The sequence below is a fragment of the Protomyctophum parallelum genome (assembly GCF_964188405.1).
Source record: "Protomyctophum parallelum genome assembly, chromosome: 3".
Lineage (NCBI taxonomy): Eukaryota > Metazoa > Chordata > Actinopteri > Myctophiformes > Myctophidae > Protomyctophum > Protomyctophum parallelum.
In genome coordinates this window covers 30,424,527-30,447,591 of record NC_139698.1, presented here as the reverse complement: position 1 = coordinate 30,447,591, position 23,065 = coordinate 30,424,527, and the positions used below count along the sequence as shown (strand labels likewise).

General features: G+C 41.5%; 1 protein-coding gene across 2 annotated transcripts in view; it reads right to left on the bottom strand.

Annotated features, from left to right (window-relative positions):
- The window catches only part of pogzb (pogo transposable element derived with ZNF domain b), a 62,141-nt gene extending 39,076 nt beyond the window's left edge, over positions 1 to 23,065 (bottom strand). For both annotated transcript variants that reach the window (XM_083760260.1, XM_083760261.1), the window contains exons 1-6: positions 22,940 to 23,065; positions 19,480 to 19,595; positions 16,823 to 16,867; positions 2,981 to 3,019; positions 2,334 to 2,671; positions 769 to 853 (exon numbers count right to left, since the gene is read on the bottom strand). In XM_083760260.1, coding sequence (XP_083616386.1) covers positions 769 to 853; positions 2,334 to 2,671; positions 2,981 to 3,019; positions 16,823 to 16,867; positions 19,480 to 19,591 — 619 coding nt within the window. In that variant the 5' untranslated portion in view covers positions 19,592 to 19,595; positions 22,940 to 23,065. The remainder of the gene's footprint in view (positions 1 to 768; positions 854 to 2,333; positions 2,672 to 2,980; positions 3,020 to 16,822; positions 16,868 to 19,479; positions 19,596 to 22,939) is intronic.

The following is a 23,065-nucleotide window of genomic DNA, read 5'->3' as shown; positions in this document are numbered from 1 at the left end:
ATCCCGTCCGAATTACTTACGCATGAGTGCAAGGGTGACGTGACATTGTAATTGGCTGGCAAAACTAGTGGGAGGGGCCTATGTAAGCGACTGCGGCAACAACACTTTGAAATTGTTGAAGACCCCGGGCTTAGAATGAGAAAGGTTCTCCATAGCTGCTGTCTGGAGGACGTTGCTAGTTGTGCCTCGACTGTACCTAGAATAATATTGGCCTATAAATGTACATTGAAAATGTCTCGCATTCAAAACCAGCTATATTTTCAGTGCTCTGGAAATATAGCGTCGGGAGTCGGGACTGTACTATAGGTATACTCGTCCTGAGTAATTCATTTTGCGCCATGCGCTGGGTACGCATGACGTGCAGGCTCGTCTTAAGGCGTTTAATATCGCTAGAAGATTGCCTTAAACCCTCAATGCTTATAAAATGTGTACTTGGTCTGCTCTTTTTTCCTCCCCTACACCAAACTTCTTTGTCGAAGTGCTATTTTCGCCTAATGTTTTAGCATTGGCTAAAAATAGCAGATATACAAGCTCACTGCGTGGAACAAAGTGAGCTTAGACATCTGCTATTGCTGAAAATCTTGAAAGTGAAAATTTGAACACAAATCTTCTCTTCTGCGGGTGCCCTTGCACAACATATTTTCAGATGGAGGTCCGTGGCCATATATATATTATATATGGTTTAGAAGGCATTTTGTAGAATCGGCGTGAGGTCTTAATGGGTTGTAGATTATCATGTTGATCATTGGAATTATCAGCAGGTCTTACACTGGATGAAGGTGAGAGGCTGCAGGCTGGATCCAGGAGCCATGTTCAAAACTAGCCGCGTCATTTGGACCGGCCTCCCAGTTCCCTGCACACACACACACACACACACACACACACACACACACACACACACACACACACACACACACACACACACACACACACACACACACACACACACACACACACACACACACACACACACACACACACACACACACACACACACACACACACACACACACACACATTTGAATTATTTTATTTGGATCTGCACAAGAGGCGTAATACAATAGACCCAAACAATGATCAGAATTAGGTTATACATTATATGGTCCAACCAGATATAGCTGCTGCACATGCTTAACACACAGAGGGAAAAGAAGAGAGAAAAAAAAATATATATAGCACATTGTTGTTTACATTGTTACACACACACACACACACACACACACACACACACACACACACACACACACACACACACACACACACACACACACACACACACACACACACACACACACACACACACACACACACACACACACACACACACACACACACACGAATTCAAGGCTTCATGGGGTGTGGTAGTGGTAGCCTTGCATATTTTTATAACTTTATAATACTACTGCAGGTTGCAAGCAACACTCTTGAAAACAAAGCATTGCATTTGTCTATAGAGGCCGTGAAGGGAGCTGACAGGCCCTTCTTCATGTCAGTCAATCAGTCCAAGTGGCAGATGCCAAAAATAAGTTTTGTGACCCTTTGGAAAATACTAACTTTGAACAGGCATAACTCATGAACCGTTTGATCGCTAGCAATACAACTTCAATACACATACTGTACGCATCAGCATTGCGTCTCCTCACGAGGAACAAATGTGATATTGGAACCTATGACGTGTATATCTATCCACTGAGGTGGATATAGCGATGCTGATAGTCTGATGCGAGGTTACTCCGTGGTGGAAAATAATACGTTATGATACAAGAGAACTGTACGTTAGGCAAACTAATATTGTTTATGACGTTTGCTTTGATGGAATAATTGATTGAACATGTACGCCGTAATATGATTTGATTTGGGTGTGTTCTAAATAAAGTGTTGATTATTGTGTAATTTATTTGTATGTGTTAACTTGAAACATTATTGTACTGTAAAAAGGTCTATTTTCCCTTGATCTTTATCTGTTTTAGTATAATAGTATTAGTTTACTATAATTAGATCATCAAATCATAGTACAACGTACACTACATGTGTGTTCAAAAAGCTGTAATTCTCTTGTATTATTTCCCACCACGGAGTAACCTCGCATCTCGGAGGACAGTCAAGCCGGGTAGTGTCAGTAGGCCAATCAGAGGCAGGCGGGGCGTTACGATGCCTATGCTCGGACGCAAAATAGATATACGCACCTATGACTTATGACACTTATATCTCCCACCATTTTGAATCATATGAAAAAAAAGTTAAAATCTATCTACACCTGGGATTTCTTGTGATCCATAAAAATGTTTCCCCGACCCACTGTTTGGGAACCAGTGCTCTAGCCTAGTAATGACCTGTGAGGTGAGCAGGATCTGCTGATGTCCGGCTCCTCCAGGACCGGCAGGGACCAAGAACGTTCCGGCGGCCGTCTGCGTCGAACCTGCAGGGACCAAAAACGTTCCGGCGGCCGTCTGCGTCGAACCTGCAGGAACCAAGAACGTTCCGGCGGCCGTCTGCGTCAGGTAGAGCTGCTGGCCCTGAGGTATTGCCGCCGTTGTTGGGGAGGGGGCGAAGGCAGCCACGTTGTTGGGGGTAGTGGCATTATTAGCGTTACCAGTGGTAATGACGCTAGTAGTACTAGTATTCGTGGTGATAGCACGAGCAGGTACTTGAGGTGTGGACAGAGTCGAAGCTGTGGAAGAGATTACAAAGTCAGGAAACACGGTTTGCCATATTAACTGTACATTCAAACGGCAAGTGGGGATGACGTCACTGTGACGCTTATCGAGCGTGTTGTGGTTTTACCGTCGAGTTGTGCGGAACGGACCGAATCAATATAACGATTCACTCGCAATCAATACAGCTGTACTTACTAACAGATCAGTCCATTTCCAAAATCAATTATACTGGTGATTGTTTTTCTACATTATTCAAATATGTGATTAACAGCACACCATGCAAATATGTGATTGAATCTTTCGATTGATCAGTTATGACTCACCTGTGGTCATGGCCGGTCTGGGAGGATCGGGAGGCTCTTCTATAAGCAGACAGAGACATATATTTAGGCAGGTGACAGACATCGGGTATAACACTTACATATCATGTTCAGCAGTGGTTCCCAAACTTTTTCATGTCGAGGTCCCCCAAATTGACACTAATCAGCCTGCGGACCCCTATTTGAAAAGATATGCCAGGGACCCCCATAAGAGAAGATATTTATGGCTCTAGCAGTAATTCTCAACCCGTTTAATTTCAAGGACCCCCAGTTTGACATGCATATTATCTACAGACCCCCATTTAATGGCATTTCTATCTCTGGGACTCCAATTTATATTGTAAAATCAATGTTAATTTAACTCAGTGTACAAATGGAACAGGTCCATTTGGTTCCATTTGTACAGACCCTTAAGGGTCCATTTGGTTCCAAACTATCATTTAGCTGGGGACCCCCTGGAACTCCCTCAAGGACCCCACTTTAAGATGCACTGATGTATAGCACTGGTTCCTAAACACTGGACACATTTTTACAGGCCGCTTTGGTTTCCTACATTTTGTTTTTAATTATCATTATTTCAAAACATTGTCATGAATCAAAAACAAAAACAATGCAATGATTTATTTCCAGTAATGTCATGAAGAAATCACATGAATTCCCTAAATTATAAACACACACGTTTAAGAAGTAGTGAAAATAGCCGATCCACAAGCTATTTTATGGCTGTTTTAGCTTGGTGACTCGAAAGAAGTTCTAAAACAAGCTGGCTAAACAGATTGTGTTGTGGTGACTCTTTTTGCAGTTGGTGTTGGGGGTGCAAAAGTAAATTATGTAATATAATATAGCGATATTACTCTTGATTTAATAAGTAATACAATCGTATTACTTTTTAAAGGAGTAATAATGTAATATACCTGTAAGTAACATTACTCTCCTGAGTAATGTTGCCCAACAATGGATGCCATATAGACCATACATGGGCAACTGGCGGCCCAGGGGCCATATCCCCCACCTTCACTTAATGCTCCAACTGTGTTCCAACTTAATATCGGAACACTGAAATAATTGATTTCTGCTGTTACAATTCCAATCATGCAAACATGACCTGCTTTAATTATTTCTATATTCGTAGCTTAAAGACGGAGTGCCATGATTTTTTCCACCCTAAAACATGATCATCAGGTCTTATTGTTATATAAGGAGGAAGATTTTGTTAAAATGTAATTTTTATGTGTGCCCACCAGTTCATTAAGTATGCCTGGTTTGCCTGGTGGGTGGTGAGCCACCTGAACTGAAGCCACAATGATGTCACTATATTACATTTTTTTTCATTGGCACATTTGACTGTCAAGGTTTGAGCCTCCAGGAAGATCCCTAAATATAAATGGAAGACATCATTGCACATAACAACCACACCAAGTACTCTCACCTCTTAAACACATTGTCTTTCTTATGTCCAATGTAATGTATTTGTATTTAGTTCATAATGTTAACTGAATGCATTTGAAATTAAATCAAAATGTTACTTTTCAGGATTCCAATTCAAAAATAGCAAGAAAATATACAGGATTTCAATTCAAATATAGCAATAGTATATAGCAATAGTTTTGAGCTTGGAGATCGGCTATTTTTGCTACGACAGCAATGTAATATACAATGTGGCCCTCTGGAGTGAGTCTGGAAATATAGTGTCCCTCTCCATCGTCAAAGTTGCCCACCCCTGCCGGCATAGACTACTGGCCTCACTCTGACAGGTGTACTAGTATAAGAAATCCACCCTAAACGTATGCTAAGTACGTTTGAACTAGGCACATCACCTTACAACCATGCGACTAGGGCAGTGCTTCCCAAAAGAGGAGACCCAAAAGAGAGATGAAGACATTTGCCCAGGACCCAAACTAGTGAAAATTATTTCATCTGTAGTTCGTCTCTTCGTACCACGTTCTGAGTTTGTAGATCAGCTATTTTCACTACTTCTATTTTTATCTTAGATTTTAAAATTATATATATATTTTTTAATCTTTTAAAACTCTCTCACACACACACACACACACACTTCCTCTACCACCTTTTGTCACTTTTTGACCAGTGGTCGGTTAGGGGGTTCCAGGTGGTCCCCAGCTAAATGGAGAGTTGGTAACCGTCCTAATGGACCCTTATGGATCTTCAACTCTTGAGTGTAAAATTAAACCAAATACACGCAATTTGGTTTTACCAGTGATCCTTGAGGGAGTTTTAACTCAAGTGTAAAATGTCTTACACAATTAGAGAATGTAGAAGAATTGTTATATTGATCAACGTTTGCCTCTTGTCATCTCTCCTATGGTAGCACACATCAATTCAGTTTTGGGTCTGAGAGGCTAAATGATCTCATCTAAAAAGAAATGCTGGATAAATAATGGAACTTGATATAAATACCACAAACTTTGACCATCAATAAGCATTGACGAAGGCCACACAGGCGGAAACGTGTTTGTTATCAACGTCAGAGGTAAATAAATTCATATGAAAAGGACATACAATGAGTGCTGGCATTTTCTTCATTTCAACTTTCATAAAACATATATATATACACATGTTGAGACTCTGGACTTGACAAAACACAGTGATGATTTAGGCCATGTTATCTGCTATGGTGTTGATCCACTGACAGTGAAAACTTAACACTGGTTTCAACACAGCCATCTTTTACCTGAAGCACAATGTACCTTCAGTACATTGTGCAGTATGTTGACAAGCTTCATGGGAGCTTTTTCTTTCCAGCTCAATTTGGCACTGCCCACAGAGCCAAAACTACGTAAGTAACTGGTGTACTGACCATGGTATTACTGTGCTTAACTGACCACACACCATTGATAATTTGTTCAAAAGTAGCCCAGACCAAGTATTAACTGCACTTTTCAGATGGTCGACATTTCTCATTTAAAAGTCATTTTGTGTTGGACTCGTAAAATAATCGAATTCATTGAGATAGGATTCTTTGATTTTCGAGCTGTACGCCATAATCATCAAGATTAAAACAAAAAAAAGGGTTTTAAATACTTCACTTTATGCACAATGAATTGAGAATATATGAAAGTTTCACTTTTTGAATTATATTACGGAAGAAAATGAACTTTTACAAAATATTCTAATTACTTGAGATGGACCTGTATATATACATATATATACATATATATATATATAAATCACACCCATGTGAAGTGAGTGGCGCTCTTATACATCATCTCATTCCAGTTTGCGTCCTCACTTGTGTTTACACAATGTTTGTTTACAAAAACACTCAACACTGGCCATTCATTGTTAATGGCATTCAATGTTTGTGTTTGCAGAAACACTCAAAACTGGTCTTTTCATTGTCAATGGCATTCAATGTTCGTGTTTGCACAATGTTTGTGTTTACACAAACCCTCGAAGCTGGACATAGGATTTTAAGGAGTATTAAGGTGTGCTGAATCCAAATCTGCTGTATGTCAAGCTCAAAAATGTCCGCTCAGCCCTCAAAAAGGACCATTTAAAGATGGCGGCCACCGCTATGCTGAAACATACTGAAATGTCCTTCATACAGTATATGGGGAATACAATGAAATATTCAGATTTAAGATAAATTGTTTAGGACCCACTTTTATATAATTTATGTTGTGAAGATTGGCCTCTTTCGTCCAGTACTCCAGGACCTGGCTAAGATATGTATGCACTTAGCGGAGGATAGATACTGTTCTTGGCTAATATGACCGCTGCGAACAACTTAGGAACTGTGAAAAATTCTCTATCTGGGGCAAAATACCGGGAAATGATCACACCAGACAGCTACTTCAAACATGGTTCTATCTTCTAAACTGTTTGTGCGACAGATTTCCTGAGATGCTCAAAATGTTCCGAATACTCATGTTTGAATACTGTTTTGAATAGACCATATGCACATGGCGGTCATCTTTAGTTAATGGCATGGTGGAAACTAGCCGCAATTTGCCCTTGACCGCCCATACATCTAAACAAACAAAGTCCTATCTAATTGTATTAAATAATGTCAAACTCACCAACATTGCAGCAGTACAAAAAGCTTGAATGATGCTCTATCTGAAAAGTGTTTGTTTCATAAGAATCCACCATAGACAGGTTATGAGCTACTTTGTCAAGAAATTCCTTGCAGGTGAAGTGTTGGAAGCGCTCCCTTTCAGTAACAGCATCCTGCTGCCGCCTGCATTATGTGCAAATTCAAAACAAGTGGTATGCAGAATCATTGAGTGATTATTCAAAGAGCGCTTCCAAACTCCAATACTTGGAAAAAAATCACCTGCAAGTAATTTCTTGACAAAGTAGCTCATAACATATCTACCGTGGATTTTTTATGAAACAAACACTTTGCAGATAGAAAGATAATTAAAGCTTTTTGTACAGCTGCAATGTTGGTGAATTTGACATAATTTAATACAATTAGATTGGACTTTGTCGGTTTGAATGTATGAGCGGTCATTGGCAAATTGTGGCTCGTTTCCACCTTGCCATTAACTTATGGAAAGATGACCGCCGTGTGCATATGGTCTATTGAGTATTCAAACATGAGTATTCTGAACATCTGCAGCTCCCAAAGGTTTAGAAGATAGAGGCATGTTTTAAGTGGCGGTTATTTTTAAAAGGGCATGGTCATTTTGGGGTATTTCACCCCGGATAGAGATTTTTTCACAGTTGTCAGCGGTCATATTAGCCAAGAACAGCTGAGATATTCTCTGCTAAATGAAGTGCATACATGTCTTAGCCAGGTCCTGGAGTACAGGCCCAGAGGGCAATTTAGCACCAGCTAGAGACCCGTGCCAGCGACATTCACTTTCGCCATAGTGGTCAAATCCAATATGGCTGCCAACTGAAAACTGTTTTGGCTATAACTTTTGAACCAGATGAGGTACAAATGCAAACATGTCATCAATTTCAGGTTGACAATTAGAAACCTCCAGCTCTGATAAGCCACTCTGACCTACTACTAGTGTTGTGGAGTCCCATATCAGCAATATAACAACCATGCAGACAATTCCTCCCCGCCTGGTCATGTAAACACCGAAATATCTCAAAAGAAAGAATAGTCTACTTTCAACAGAAAGCAGAGAAATGCTTTTTTGTGAAGGAGACTCTTTCAAGCAGAACAGTGATTTGGCTTCAGTGACACAGAAGTTTTAAAACAAACAACTCTTAGAACGTGCCTTTGAACACTTTTACGTTGCCATTTCACTTCCATGTAAATCAAAGAGCAAGCTTAGCTCAGTTCAAATGAAACAATTTTATTTAGAATAGTCACAACTCAGCTTTGAGTGGTACAGTGAGAAACATTCCCCTTTGTGTAAGGGGACACCACAGCCCTTACAGTAGTACCTTGTCTCTTTCCGAATGTTCTTTTTGTAGCAAACCCTGCATCGCTTAGCTGGTCGCTGCTTTTTGGCGGTGGGGTTTAACTCAACAAGTACATGGGATCCCATCTTGGCATTCAGCCTGCTCTGAGGGTCATTATTGTATGGTGCCCTAGGATCGTGTTCCTGATCGTATTCCTGATCATCGCTGTCCTGCTCCACAGCATGTATTGGGCTGGTCCATGACTTTATGACACTTTGCGTGAATGACAGAAGACATTTACAGTTGCCCTGTGGGTTTTTTGCCTTGTAAATGATAAACGCATTGAACAAACAGATCTCAAACAGATAGGCTACAACTTTTTTGGTCCACTTGTTTGACTTCCTGACAAACGGGTAGTAGACAATGTTTTGGTCCAATTTATCAACTCCAGTCATTGACTTACTGTACGCTACAATGCAAGCAGGCTTCTGTTTTGAAGGTTTATTTTCTGGCTGACCTCTCTTTCTCTTCTTTCCCATTTCATTCTGGTGGAATGTTGTAACCATTCTCACAATGCTTTTGTCCCGCCATGCCAAGACCATCACCTTGCCATTGTGGCGCACAACTGCATCCCCAATTCCCAGGTCATAATTTGAAACCTGTCGAATGACTCGTGGTTCGCCTCGATTTTTTCTTAGTGTACCACAGACATGAGTTTTCAGCTCAAGTAGACGCTCACACATTGCTACAGAATTGGAAAAGTTATCAATGAACAATCTATAGCCACAGTCCACTAGGGCATCAAGGAGACCGACAACTGTGTCAACTAGAGCAGCAGGTTCTCCACAGTAGGGATTCATGTTATAACAGTAGCCCGTCTCAGAATCACAAAGGATGTAGGATTTTATGCCATGTTTGACAGGCTGTTGGGGATTATGCACTTTGAAATTTAGGCGTCCACGCCACAGAAGTGTACCTTCATCAATGCAAATATTTTCATTCGGTTGATACATTTCACGGAATTTGGAGACCAAGTAATTCAAAACAGGGCGGATTTTGTACATCTTGTCTGTACCATCGTTTGTTTCAGTACCACTGTTATCACTGAAGTGAAGAAATCTCCATATGAGTTGAAACCTGTTGCGAGACATTGTCTTGTTGAAATAGGGGGTTGCTATAACTTCATCTGTAGACCAGTACATATCTAGCTCAGGCTTATGAACGATAGCAGTGAGAAAATGGAGCCCTAGGAAGATTTTTAGTTCTGACAGAATTAGGGGTTTCCATGCAAGAGCTCTAGAATGTGGCTGACTGTGACTATCACCAGCAGTTTGCGTGCACTGCTCTGCGTACAAGTTAGTCTGAACAACAATACCCTCCAGCAGCTCGTCAGTCAGGAATAGCTCAAGAAAGTCAATTGGTTGGTCTGACTCAAGGGCAGCAGAACCATTGATAAGTCCAGGCTTTGCAGTGAAAGGAATGTCTACAGGCTGCCAGTTGGTTTCAGACCAGCCGGGATCTTTTGATGGAACGCTTCCACCGGGCACATGTTCTGCAGAATTTGCACCTTTAGGTGGGCGTCCCCTTCGTTTGGGACCTGTACATTATAGAAATACGTAATTACTATAAAATACATATATATTTTGTATTCGCGTTTATTTATTTTGTGCGATGTGCAGAAAAATAACTATTTTTTTTGTTCTTACCTCTATGTTTACTGCCAACAGTGGTCTTCGTACCACTGGCATTTTGGACTGGAGAACCCGCGCTGCCAGAGTCCCTGCTCGGAAGCCATTCGTCATCCGTGAGATCCGAATGATCTGAAATGCCTTCCACGGCTTGACGACCATGTGCCTTTTGTCTCGTACTACTTCGATGAGGGGTGCCGCTGGGCCCATGTTCACCATTTTCAAGTCCGCTAGTCTGTGTACTACCGACATGGCCAGGATCGCTCGGAGTCGGTAAAGTTTGTGTGTCATCATCAGTGTCACCATCAGAGAAGTCGGATTCAGTCTCGGTGTCATGCTCTAAGGAATACATGGCAAAACAAGGGAGTCATAAGAAAATAATAAAGCTGCACACTCACCTGCTCCAATGTAATTTATTGAGGTTTAAAGCCAAGGCTCTTCCCCGGGTCAGGTTTTGCCCCTTCGCTCGAAACGTCAATAAATTATTGACAGACAGGTAGGATTTCTGAATGTTTTAAATGTTAGAGGCCTTTTGGGGTAAATGTGGTCTATTTCAAGGGTTAAATACATCTAAAATGCCGTAAACACATTGTCTGACCCTCAGAACATAGATATGGACACTTTGTAGTTTTGTCTTGCCTTTTATGGGGTTATTGAATAAATAATTTAAAATTGGCTGCCATTTTGAGAAAAAAAAGAAAAAAAGTGTGTCTTGGGAACCAGGTCTGATTCAGCAACCTTGAATTATTTACAATGTCCTGGTTTCCCACTTTTACCCCAAAATGCCTCTCACCTCCATATAGAAGGCCTTTTTTCTGAAATCACTCCAGACTATGAGGAGTGTGCAGGTTTATTATTTTACCTTATGTCACTTTCCAACCCAACACCTCAACTAATTGATGTGTGTATTCTATTCGTTTTTGTAAAATAGTCCAGTCAGTCCACACAAGTCAAATGTTTAAACTATTCATTCATTAAATTAAATACAGTATGCCATACTTTTGTTTTGATTATTGCCAATAATCAAAACATAAACTGGTATGAGGTATGAATAAGTCAGTAGTGGTGGGAAAAAAATTATGCTTGCGTAAAATATAGAAGTAAAAGTAAACAAAGTAAAAGTCCGGAATAAAAAATTTACTCGAGTGAAAGTACAAAAGTATTGGTATAAAAATGTACTTAAAGTACCAAAAGTAGAATCTACTCTTCATGGAGAAAATGTCTAATTTCAAGTTTTCAAATGTGTAAAAATAGTTTGAAAATAGCAGATCTACAAGCTCACAATGCATCGAGAGCTTGTAGATAGATCATTTAGAAATGGACGTAATGTAAATGGGGTTGAAGTAGAGAACGTATGTTTTGAAATAATATTCCAAATCTACAAAATAACTAGTAACTAAAGCTGTCAAATGTAGTGGAGTAAAAGCTCAATATTTGGATCTGAGGTGTAGTGGAGTAAAAGTACAAATACCTCAAAATTGTACTTAAGTACAGTGCTTAAGTAAATGTACTTAAATGTTACTTTCCACCACTGGTAGTCATGTATGCAGTGTATGGATGTATGAATGTGCTGTGTGTGAGTGCAGTGTATTGTATAAAAAGGTGTTGTAAGGCCCTAAACATGTCAAGCACAACCTGCTTCAAGGGAGGAAAGAGTGTGAAAAGGTTGGCAGGATAGATAGGATGCCAGAAACGGATAAAAGTCTAATTTGAATATTCTACAGCCCAGACAAAGATTTTACGAATATTCAAATTTGAAAAACTCTTCCTACTTCTGGTAAAATAAGGTAAAGACACAGAAGTCATTTTCTCTATTACACAGTTCCAGAGGGCAGATTCTTTGCAACGTGGTAGCCAAACTACACCTGGAAGTTCGGTGGAATGCATTAGAGTCATTGAGAGCTGGGTGACCAGCTCATGAACAAACACTATTTCTGAATGAAAGGCCTATTCATACTCTAGTTTGTGGTGCACTACAATATTACGCCACTCGCCGCGGTGATCAGCTATCACCGCAGATCCCGACACATCTGTTTTACTTTCTGACAAGTAAAAAAAGGAGTAGCATAGAGACACTAGAAAGAAAATGCACATAAAAAAGAACCTCCTCCTCTGCTAAACTGTGTGTAGAGCAATGTCGCGAAAGAGCGCCAGCCTGCCTGTGCCAACATTGTGTGCGATGGCGGAGCGAGGGTTGCAAAATTAAACTTTGGAGACAAACGGAATGTAAAATACGAGCGCCTGCCGGAACTTACGGTACCCCGTGGTGGCTCAGACAGATGTAGCCTAAAATGTATACTCTCGTGGATGCATTTATCAATTCTGACATTTTCAAATCTACAAGTCTGAAATCTCATTGCCCATGGTGAGGAGCCTGAAATCCCCTGCTTCCGTATGATTACCCTGCTGCCCCACTTGTCCGGTTTATGTGTGCAATGCGTTTTTATAACCCGTAGGTTTCAATAAAGTGTTTTAATCTACTCTGTCTCGGAATCTGTCATGCATCTTGGATCTGTCCTCATCTCCCCAAAATGTACAACTGGCCGCGCAACCCTGACCGCCAGGGGCGCTGTTGCAATCGAGGAAAAATTCAGATGGATGACAGATTCTGAGACAGAGTGGATTAAAACACCTTTTTTTTTTTTTTAACTACTGAACCTACGAATTATAAACGCATTGTGCAGACAGGTGGGGCAGCAGGCTAAGCACCTTAGATTTTGATTTGTACATGTTCAGAGTAGCTACGGAGGCAGGGGATTTCAGACTCCTCAACATGGGCAATGAGACTTTTGACTCGTAGATTGAAAATCTACGAGCAGGGCTCGACAGTGCGACTAGGTAGTCGCATATGCTACTAAAAATAGCACCGTGCGAGTTGTAGAATTAAATTTGTAGCACTGGTGCGACTATAGAATTTGACCGTTCAATCGTGATAAAGACAATTAAGGCTCTGATCTCGCAATACACATTCTATTAGTTTCAGTTCTATACCTAGGCTTGATGCATCCTTAGCTTGAAGATCTGTTCCCCTTGCTTCCACCGCACCGCCCCTACCCCGTTTAGCACTCTGTGCTGTGTGTCTGTTGTTCCCTCGCAGGCAGCACAGAGCGTCAGATTGAACGCAGCATGATAGCGTCCCCGACACGTTGAATACTAAACTTATTTGTAAAGTTCGAACGCCAACTTTTAACCAAACGCGGGAGAAACACTGTGCACGGCTGCACACACAAATAAAGAGTGCACGCGCACACGCACGCACAGGACGGATTATTATCGATCAAAACAATCCTTAGCGTCGCTTACAAAAGCATGTGTTGCACAGCATGAATGATATTAGTAATCACCGACCTGGCTGGATAAATATCAGTGGTCCATCCATTGTGTGACCTGCTTAACGAGCAACGGTAGGCAGCCGAGTAAGTTACCAGCTTAGTAAATATAGTCTACTGTAGCTGTGTGTCAGATGTTCTGTCTGAACGACTCTGAAGCAGTCAAAGCCAAGGAGAATGTTACAATTTAATTCACAATCGAGTATCTTGCCCTGCATCGAATATCACATGATAGAACAGTTGCAGCAGGATAAAAACGGATAGTCTGTCTATCCATCCATGCATCCATGAGCAACATAGATAGATAGCTATATAGATAATAATTTAATTTAATTTATCCATCTATCTGCATAAAAAAACAAATAGTCTATCAGCATAAAAACAAATTGGTTATATAGATTATATAAAAATAAAAATGATATCCTGATGAATATCAATATTTTGATAATTGCTGAAAAGATAGTGATATAATATTTTACCATATTGCCCGTCCCTACCTCATATCACTTTATTAAAGAAAAATCACACCTGGGTGAAGTGAGGGACACTCTTATCATCATACATCATCATGAATCATCTCGTACATCAGAATACCTAGCTGTGATTGGTTTAATAGCTGATTTGCTCGTTTGCATATGACGTATACATTTTCCTTTCAATGTCAATGGCATTTAATGTTTTGATGGGACAAGATTTAGTGGACATTTGACCTGAATTCCCCTTTCATTGTCAATGGCAAATCATGAGATTTGTGGGGACTAAAGCTATGTATACCGGTATACATAGGAGGGACTAGCGCCCAGGTAGGGCCGGGCCTTAGTTTTCGGGGCTGTTGAGAACTACTAATAACTTTGGGGTGGGTCTAGAGTTTGAATGGACTCAGGAATCAGTCAAAAGGGAGACATCGAAGAGGAAGGACCGGGGCACGATCAACATATGGAATGTCAGAACAGGTCAGCTCCATATATGGGGATCTAAGGGTTGGAGACCAGATGTAGAGTTGCTGGCCGGTTCCATATATTCAGATCTAGTTGATGATCCCGTCTTCTCCATGTATGGCTATCCAGGGTTTGATGAGGTCTGTGTCGTGATCTTCATATATGGAGACGGCCATATATGGTGGCGTGACGTGTCACGAGGCGTGACCATATATGGAGGCGTGCCACGACGCGTGCCACACAGGTTTTCGTAGTAAACTGCGACCTATGGTCACAATAACATGGTCGCCGCCATTTTGCACAGCAGTCACACACACAGACAGGCTGCGCTCAGCGAGCGTCAGACCAGAGATCTTAGAGAGGGCAGTCACGTGTCCCATGCAGCCCCATGAATGAACTTAACGTAGTGATTGCAACACTCTCCTCTAAACAGCGCTGCCTCAGACGAAGGGTCACTTCTTGAGCGCAACGCAGCAGAACAGACCAGCACAGGCACAGACCACTTCATTTGAGCGGTGCATAAATGCACCATACACTTCATTTAGCTCACAGAGTGTACCACAAAGTATTACATTTAACACTTTATTTATTTTAGTATTTATTTTATTTTGGTGACATTTAATTTACTATGTTTGCATATACTTTGCACTGTTTGCATAACTCTTTGCAATTGCCAGATTTAGAATTGTGTTTATTTCTTTCAGGTACATTTTCTACATGAATATAACCTTATTACAAGATGATAGAGTAAAATGCTGCAAATTGTAAACATGACAAAATATGAATCCTAACGTCGTTGAACCGCAGCAAATGTTGGCGCCACCTACAGGACATAACTTGGCTGGCAATGGCTGGGACCTCTGGATTTGTCTATAGTGAGTGTTGTTTTGTGGCGCAAACAAGCCCCTTTGAATGTGGATGGGGATGGACAAGACACATTCAAAGATGTGAAATACTAGTTTAGCAGGCGGTAAAAGAGCAGTACTTCCATAAACGCACAAAACAGTTCTCAGCTACTACACCGGTGGTTCAACCTCTTCAAGCTGTGACCCCCCCCCCCCTCCTCCAAACAATATTTGAACTGGGGACACCCCACCCTTGTATTGTAGGAGTTGAGGCATTACATTTAGTTTGACTCGGTTCCACATATAAATATTGTGAAACTAGAAGATGTACAAGCCCATTACAAGCTTGTAGATCATCCATTTTCTCTTCCCCATTATCATTTGAAAATTTCACCAATGTTTGACCATTTTTTATAGTATACTTTTGTTACTTTCGATGCTGTGATGGTCTTTATTTTCCATTTAAAATTAAATTGTCACTTCCCTGTCATCTGCCCACCCCCCCAAAAAAAATCCTGGTTGAGAACCACTGTACAATAGTTGTTGTCTATTGACTTGCTTGTATGGAGTCCGATAGCTTGATAGCTATTAAAATTAAAGCCACGACTTCCACAATGACGTCTACCTTTGATTTGAAAGACAAAAGGACAGTCTCCTGCGCAATCTATCATAAACCACTAAAATGACCACATGACGGAGATCTCCGTCAACAGCAGATAAAGTGTTAAGTAGTGGTGAAACCAGATAGACCTATAAAGGAAGTGGGTGACATTTTGTGCAAGGCAAGCATCCTACAAAATGTTACATTAAGTATTGCAAGCTTCTTACAAAATGCAGTTAAAATGCAAGTATTAAGTATAAGAATAAAAGTGAAAAATGAGTCTGTCAAGGTATGATAATTGGTACTTGGATGTGAAACCATTTCCTCATCAATATCTTTATTATTATTTCTAGATTCACGTAGGATATATTTATGTATGTTTTATATCAAATAGGCTATCCATGAGTGTATGACAATGTATTAAGTCATAAATTGAGTATTTGCCAATACAAAATAGTTCTAAAGACTGACATCGCCATCTAGTGGCCCCATGAATGGAATACCAGTCAAACAAGATGTACTTACTAAATAAATAAGACACTTTAAAACAAACCTAGATAAGACGTTTAAATAAATAGGGGATCAAAATGTTGATAATGTTCTGAATCTGAATCAAATCCTGAATTGTTTAACCCATTTAGACCTGAGACCGATTAAAAACAAAAAGGCTTCTAAATCGGACAGTTTTCTGAAAAAACATTGTTTCAATGTCAGTGGTTCTCAAACGATTCCATGTCAAGGACCTCAAAAATTGTAATTGGCCACCGACCCCCATCTGAAAATATGTTGTCCCAGGGACCCCTCCAGAAGCAAAGATTTGAGTTAAACGTTCGCTCTGAAAGAATATATTCAAAGAGTTGCGCCACATTTTCATGATTCTTCAAAAAATAGCAGATCTACAAGCATGCTGCGCGGCACTTGGTGCCAGGTGCCACACGATGAGCTTGTAGATCTGCTGTTTGTCAATAGCTAAAGTATAACATAATCCTTAAAACACCAAAAGGGGTTCCCCTCCTGAATGGGTTAAATGTAATCGTGTAGCATAGGTTGTAAAATAGTGCATTTATATAGCACATTTATCCAAGGCGCTTTACAATGTGTGAGTGTGTGTGTACATACCTTGCTTTGACCAGGGTCTCTCGCAGATGTCCATTCGTTCCTCCCCTATTGTCAGAGAAATCAATACAGCATTCAATAAATAAGACTAGGTCAGTGTTTAACCCAGTTATCAGTGTTCAAAGTGTGCCAGCCTGCTTCAGTTTGCTGTGGCGTCTGGCGGTTCACAAAACACTTATCCTCTGTTCACAAATTCAGATTTGCGGTACATAGTTACAGTGCCTCCGGAAAGTATTCACACCTTCACTTTTACCACATTTTGTTTTGTTGCAGCCTCATTTCAAAATGGATTAAATTCGTTTTTTCCCTCATCAATCTACACACAATACCCCATAATGATGAAGTGAAAAAAGTTTTCAAATTTTGTTAATTTATTAAAAATAAGAAACTGGAAAAACACATGTACATAAGTATTCACACTCTTGACTTAGTACTAAGTTGAGGCCCCTTTGGCAGCAATTACAGCCTTAAGCCTTTTTGGGAATGATGCTACAAGCTTGGCACACTTTTTGGGGTATTTTCCCCCTTCTTCTCTGCAGATCCTCTCAAGCTCTGTCGGGTTAGACGGGGAGCGTCGCTGCACAGCTATTTTCAGGTCCTTCCAGAGATGCTCAATGGGGTTAAAGTCTGGGCTCTGGCTGGGCCACTTCAAGGACTTTCACAGAGTTGTCCTAAAACCAATCCTTCGTTATCTTAGCTGTGTGCTTGGGGTCGTTGTCCTGTTGGAAGGTGAATCATGACCAAGTTGGAGGTCCTGAGGGCTCTGGAGCAGGTTTTCATCCAGGATGTCTCTGTACACTGCTCCATTCATCTTTCCCTCTATCCTGACAAGTCTCCCAGTTCCTGCCGTTGAAAAACATCCCCACAGCATGATGCTGCCACCACCATGCTTTACCGTAGGGATGGTATTTGCCAGGTGATGAGCGGTGCCTGGTTCCTCCAGACCGAAGCCTCTCCTCAATAAAAGGCACATGACAGCCGGACGCCACAGCTCACTTGGAGTTTGCCAAAAGGCACCTAAACGACTCTCAAACCATTATTAACAAGATTCTCTGGTCTGATGAAACCAAAATAGAGCTTTTTGGCCTGAATGCCAAGTGTTACGTCTGGACGGTCTGGAGGAAACCAGGCACCGCTCATCACCTGGCAAATAGCATCCCTACGGTGAATCATGGTGCTGGCAGCATCATGCTGTGGGGATGTTTTTCAATGGTAGGAACTGGGAGACTTGTCAGGATAGAGGGAAAGATGAATGGAGCAGTATACAGAGACATCCTGGATGAAAACCTGCTCCAGAGCACTCAGGACCTCCGACTTGGTCAACGATTCACCTTCCAACAGGACAACGACCCCAAGCACACAGCTAAGATAACGAAGGATTGGTTTTAGGACAACTCTGTGAAAGTCCTTGAGTGGCCCAGTCAGAGCCCAGACTTGAACCCCATTGAGCATCTCTGGAATGACCTGAAAATAGCTGTGCAGCGACGCTCCCCGTCTAACCCGACAGAGCTTGAGAGGATCTGCAGAGAAGAAGGGGGAAAATACCCCAAATTCAAGTGTGCCAAGCTTGTAGCATCATTCCCAAAAAAGCTTAAGGCTGTAATTGCTGCCAAAGGGGCCTCAACTTAGTACTAAGTCAAGAGTGTGAATACTTATGTACATGTGTTTTTCCAGTTTCTTATTTTTAATAAATTAACAAAATATTTGAAAAAACTTTTTTCACTTCATCATTATGGGGTATTGTGTGTAGATTGGAAAAAAACTAATTTAATCCATTTTGAAATGAGGCTGCAACAAAACAAAATGTGGTAAAAGTGAAGGGGTGTGAATACTTTCCGGAGGCACTGTAAGTCAACACAACGGATGCCGCCAGCATATACAAGATGTCCCTAGAAGCTTTGTCATTGATTAAAAAAAAACCCTGGTCGAAATAACCCTAACCAATCAGGAAGTAGACAGGTAAATCGACCAATAACAAAGCTTCAAGGAAAATCTTTGAATGCAGATTGCGGCCCCTAGATGTGTCAAGAGACTAAAATAAATGTGGGAGTGTTTTACCCATTGCTGGCTGTCTGAATACCAAACAACAACAAAAAGTAATTAAATTTCATTCATGACATGAATGTATAGACAATATTTTAGGTCAATAAAAAAAAACTATATACCAAATTTCCCACTCCACACCCACAGCTGCCGGACTACCATAGATGAGAGTAGGAACGAAGATTTCTCAGTAGACCAGAGAGCTTTGCCTTCTGGTTCAACTCTCTTTTCGTCACAACAGTGCGGTACAGCGACTGCAATACCGCACTTGCCGCTCTGATTCTCCGGCTGATCTCCTTCTTCGTCCTCCCCTCACTCGTGAACAAGACCCCGAGATATTTAAACTCCTTCACCTGGGGTAATGTATCATTCCTACTTGGACTGCACAATCCAGTTTCCTGCTGAGAACCATGGTCTCATATTTGGAGATGCTGATCATCATCCCAGGCGCCGTACACTCGGCTGCGAACCGGTCCAGAAAAAATACTAATATCTAAATGTTTTTTCCTCCACAACACAGACGTTATGTCTCTGAGGAGTGTGCTAAAAGCTTGCTGCCCCCCTCCCGGCTGTCAATCAACTCTTATCTACAACGATTCGATTGTCAGTGTACTCACCACCAGAGTTGTCTTCATCATAGTCATCTTCCTCCACATCACTATCAACCTGCTGCCATGGCTCCAACTCCTCTTCCTCACATTCCATGAACAACTCAGAGTCAGTGTCCATGTTGCTGCACAGTGCACACACACACACACACACACACAGATATACATGACATTTAGAGCACAGGTATTGTATTTTTTTTGTTTTTCTCCCATTTCTCACACACACACATTGTAAGTGAGTAAGCCTTGCCGAGCCATGTTGCCCATAGGGCAGGAGCCCATCTCCTGTTTCTGTAGTGTGAGGCAGCTTGTTGTACAAGTACACCCGCTGGACATGATGTACAAGTACACCCCCTGCCTGGACATCAAGTACAAGTACACCCCCTGGACATGGCGCTAGTATGTCACAGGCCTTGACCCTGACCGCCCAGTCTCAGGGCGATTATTTCCTTCTTTTTTTAAGTGGTGCAACCACTTCATTAAATAGCTTTGTGTTCCTGGCTGCCTGGTTACCTGTGTCTGAGCACAAAAATAGCATTTGGTTGGTTTTCAAAACCAAGTGTCACTGTTGTGCAGCCTAACACACACATACATATTAACTGTATGATGATGATTTCAGGTGTATCAGTACAGTACAGGGACCCCCACATGGTAACTCTGTCATTTCTCAACCGTTTCGGACGCAGGGCAGCTCGCCGGAACCGGGCCTGCACCCTGGGTGCATTCCTCCGGTTCTGGAAGTTCCGAGGACCCCCCCGGCGACCCCCACACGGAGTTGCACCACTTACTTCACACGGCTAGTGATTTTTTTGTTGCTGCGCAGCTCTGGCTGTGAGTGTGACTACTGCCTGTGTGAACATGGGGTCTGGGAAGCTCAGACAGAGCTGCACACGACCAATGAGACACACGTTGTACACAACATGGAGGTCTTTAAATATGTGGCCTAAATAAAATACCGTTAAGTTGAACTCTGGTACAATAATTTATGTTCGAGAACTTGGGTTATGTGGCGTCTACACAATTGTCACATATTTCATCACGTCACCAATTTCACCATAACACCGCCCAGCTGGAGTGACCGAGTGTGAGTGGCTGAGATTTTGGGTATTGGAATTTGGCTTTACTGAGACATGTAGTCCAGGAAGGTCCATAACATCACTGGCACTTTGAAATACTAAAATATCTAAAAACACGTATTACACACATTAAAAAAGTGTTTCTTGTCTCCCAAACATTAAAATAAGATCTGGTTGCAAAAGGGGTGAAGTGGCCCTTTAACAATTCTGAGGTGTTCTTACTTTAATGGTGTAGCGGTATTTACAGTTTTCTGTACTTTTACTTCTCCACTACAATTATTTGAAAACTCTAACATACAAAAACCACATGACTCATACTCATTTCGGCATTTGAAGATAATTGCCAATGTACAAGCTCACAAATCTGCCATTTTTCAAAATACATTGGGGGACAGGCTGCATAACGACTACTTTCTACTTTTGGTACAATTTAGGCATTTCGCAGACCTCTTAATCCACAGCGATTTACATTAAAGGGTAAGACCACTTTTTGAGAGGTTTGGGTTGTTTTCTTACCTTATTATGGGCAAACTATTCCATCCCATGAATTATTTCGCTCCGTTGTGTTGTTTATTAGCAATTTAAGAAATAAAATATAGTCGCTCATTAACGGGGAAACAGCTCTCAAAGTCACTTTTTAGCACATGAACCAACGCAACAAAAGCTGATTCTGACAGTTTATGACATCAGGAAAAGTCATGCGGTTTTATTTGTCTTTTAAAATAGATTTATAAAGTTACTATTTTAGTCGGAGATAGACTGAAGCAGTACTACGGCGTTCCCAACTCTCGCGGGGACGTCTTGCTAGGTTTCGTTTGTAAACAAGTCTCCAAGGTGCAGCCTCGCATACGAGCAGTCCCAGACACTTCTTCTAAAGTGTCTCCCTCAAACACGTCCATTGTGTATGTTTTTAGTAAATGGTAAATGGTGCATTTATATAGCGCCTTTATCCAAGGCACTTTACATAGATTGTGCATTTCACCGACCATTCACACACACACATTCATACACTGATGGCGACGGAAGCCATGCAAGGTTCAGTGTCTTGCCCAAGGACACTTCGACATGTAGACAGGAGGAGCCGGGATTCGAACCGCCGACCCACGGATCATTGGACAACCTGCTCTACCTCCTGAGCCACAGTCGCCCGTTAGTGACAAGCGGACGAGATCAAATCAATTTGTTTACATCCCTGTTGTGGCTCAACAGCATTCCAATAAGGAAGTGGTGTACAGTTTTGGTCCAATCAGATCGTTTTTTACTCAACGCGAACAGCAGTGATTCGGTCGGCGTAGGCATACCTACCGGATCTTCTTTCTACACAAATTAGTCAAAACAAGACTCTCCTCTGCAAGTGATTATTTTTCTAAGTGTTGCAGTTTGGAAGCACTCGTTTTTGTTAACGGGTCGCGCTGCTGCCTCCTGCATTATGTGCAAATTCGATGGTGGAAGGTGGAACGCAGGGCCGTTCAGTGACGTACGACGAGTGCTTCCAAACTCCAGCACAAAAATAATCACTTGCAGAGGATGTCTTGACAGAAAGTAGCTCCTAACATCTCTACGGTGGATTTTTATGAAAAACAAGCTCGGCAGATTGAAAGAGGATAATTCAAGCTTGGACTACAGCTGCAATGTTGGTGATTTTAACGTTGTTTAAGACAAGCAGATCGCAAACCAAAAAAGATGAGTGGGGAGTCAATGGAGGGTATTGCAACTCTAGATTCATCCCATTATAAAAAAATCTAGAGTTGCAAATTGCAGCTAGCCGGGACCCCAATCTGTAGGAGTCACTAGAGCACCAACATAATGTCCTCCCCGCCCTCTTTTCCAAACAATGTGGGAAAAGAGGACCACGACCATCACAATGTAAAGGACCACATTGGAGATTGTATCATAATACCTTATTTTACTATACTTTACGTTATTCTGGGTATGCTAGTGTAGTGTATGGGTGTAACTTTGTGTGTAACGGTCATTACATTTAACTTCCTATTGTCATGGTGAGGATGATGGACGTGCCCAAAGAGCCAATCGCCACACGCCGTCTTGAAAGAAAGTTACGCCCACTATGAAATAGCCTCGTTTTTTGTCTCTCTCTCGTTTGTTTCATTCACCATATATAAATAAATACAGCACCCCGGATTACAGTGAAGCATCGATCATACGACCGTCCTCACACAGTATACAATACTGCTGATAAATACACTAATAGAACAATGTATGAATATTAAACAGTGCAGGAACATTCACATACAATAGTAAAAGTCCTGCTCCACTGCACTACAGAGCCCGCGCGTGCGTTCCGCCGCTTTCTGTGGGCGTGCACATGCACGCGGACCCACACGTCAAAATAAAAACATTCGTTTGACGTAAACGTAAATAAAACGACTTACCGTGTTTTTATTTGACGCCAATAAATGAATAGTTGTTCTGCTCTCGAGTATCGACTGTGATACTAGCACTCTCTAGTAGCTCTATATGAACGGAGGGAGCCATGAAAATGTACAAACTGCAGACCC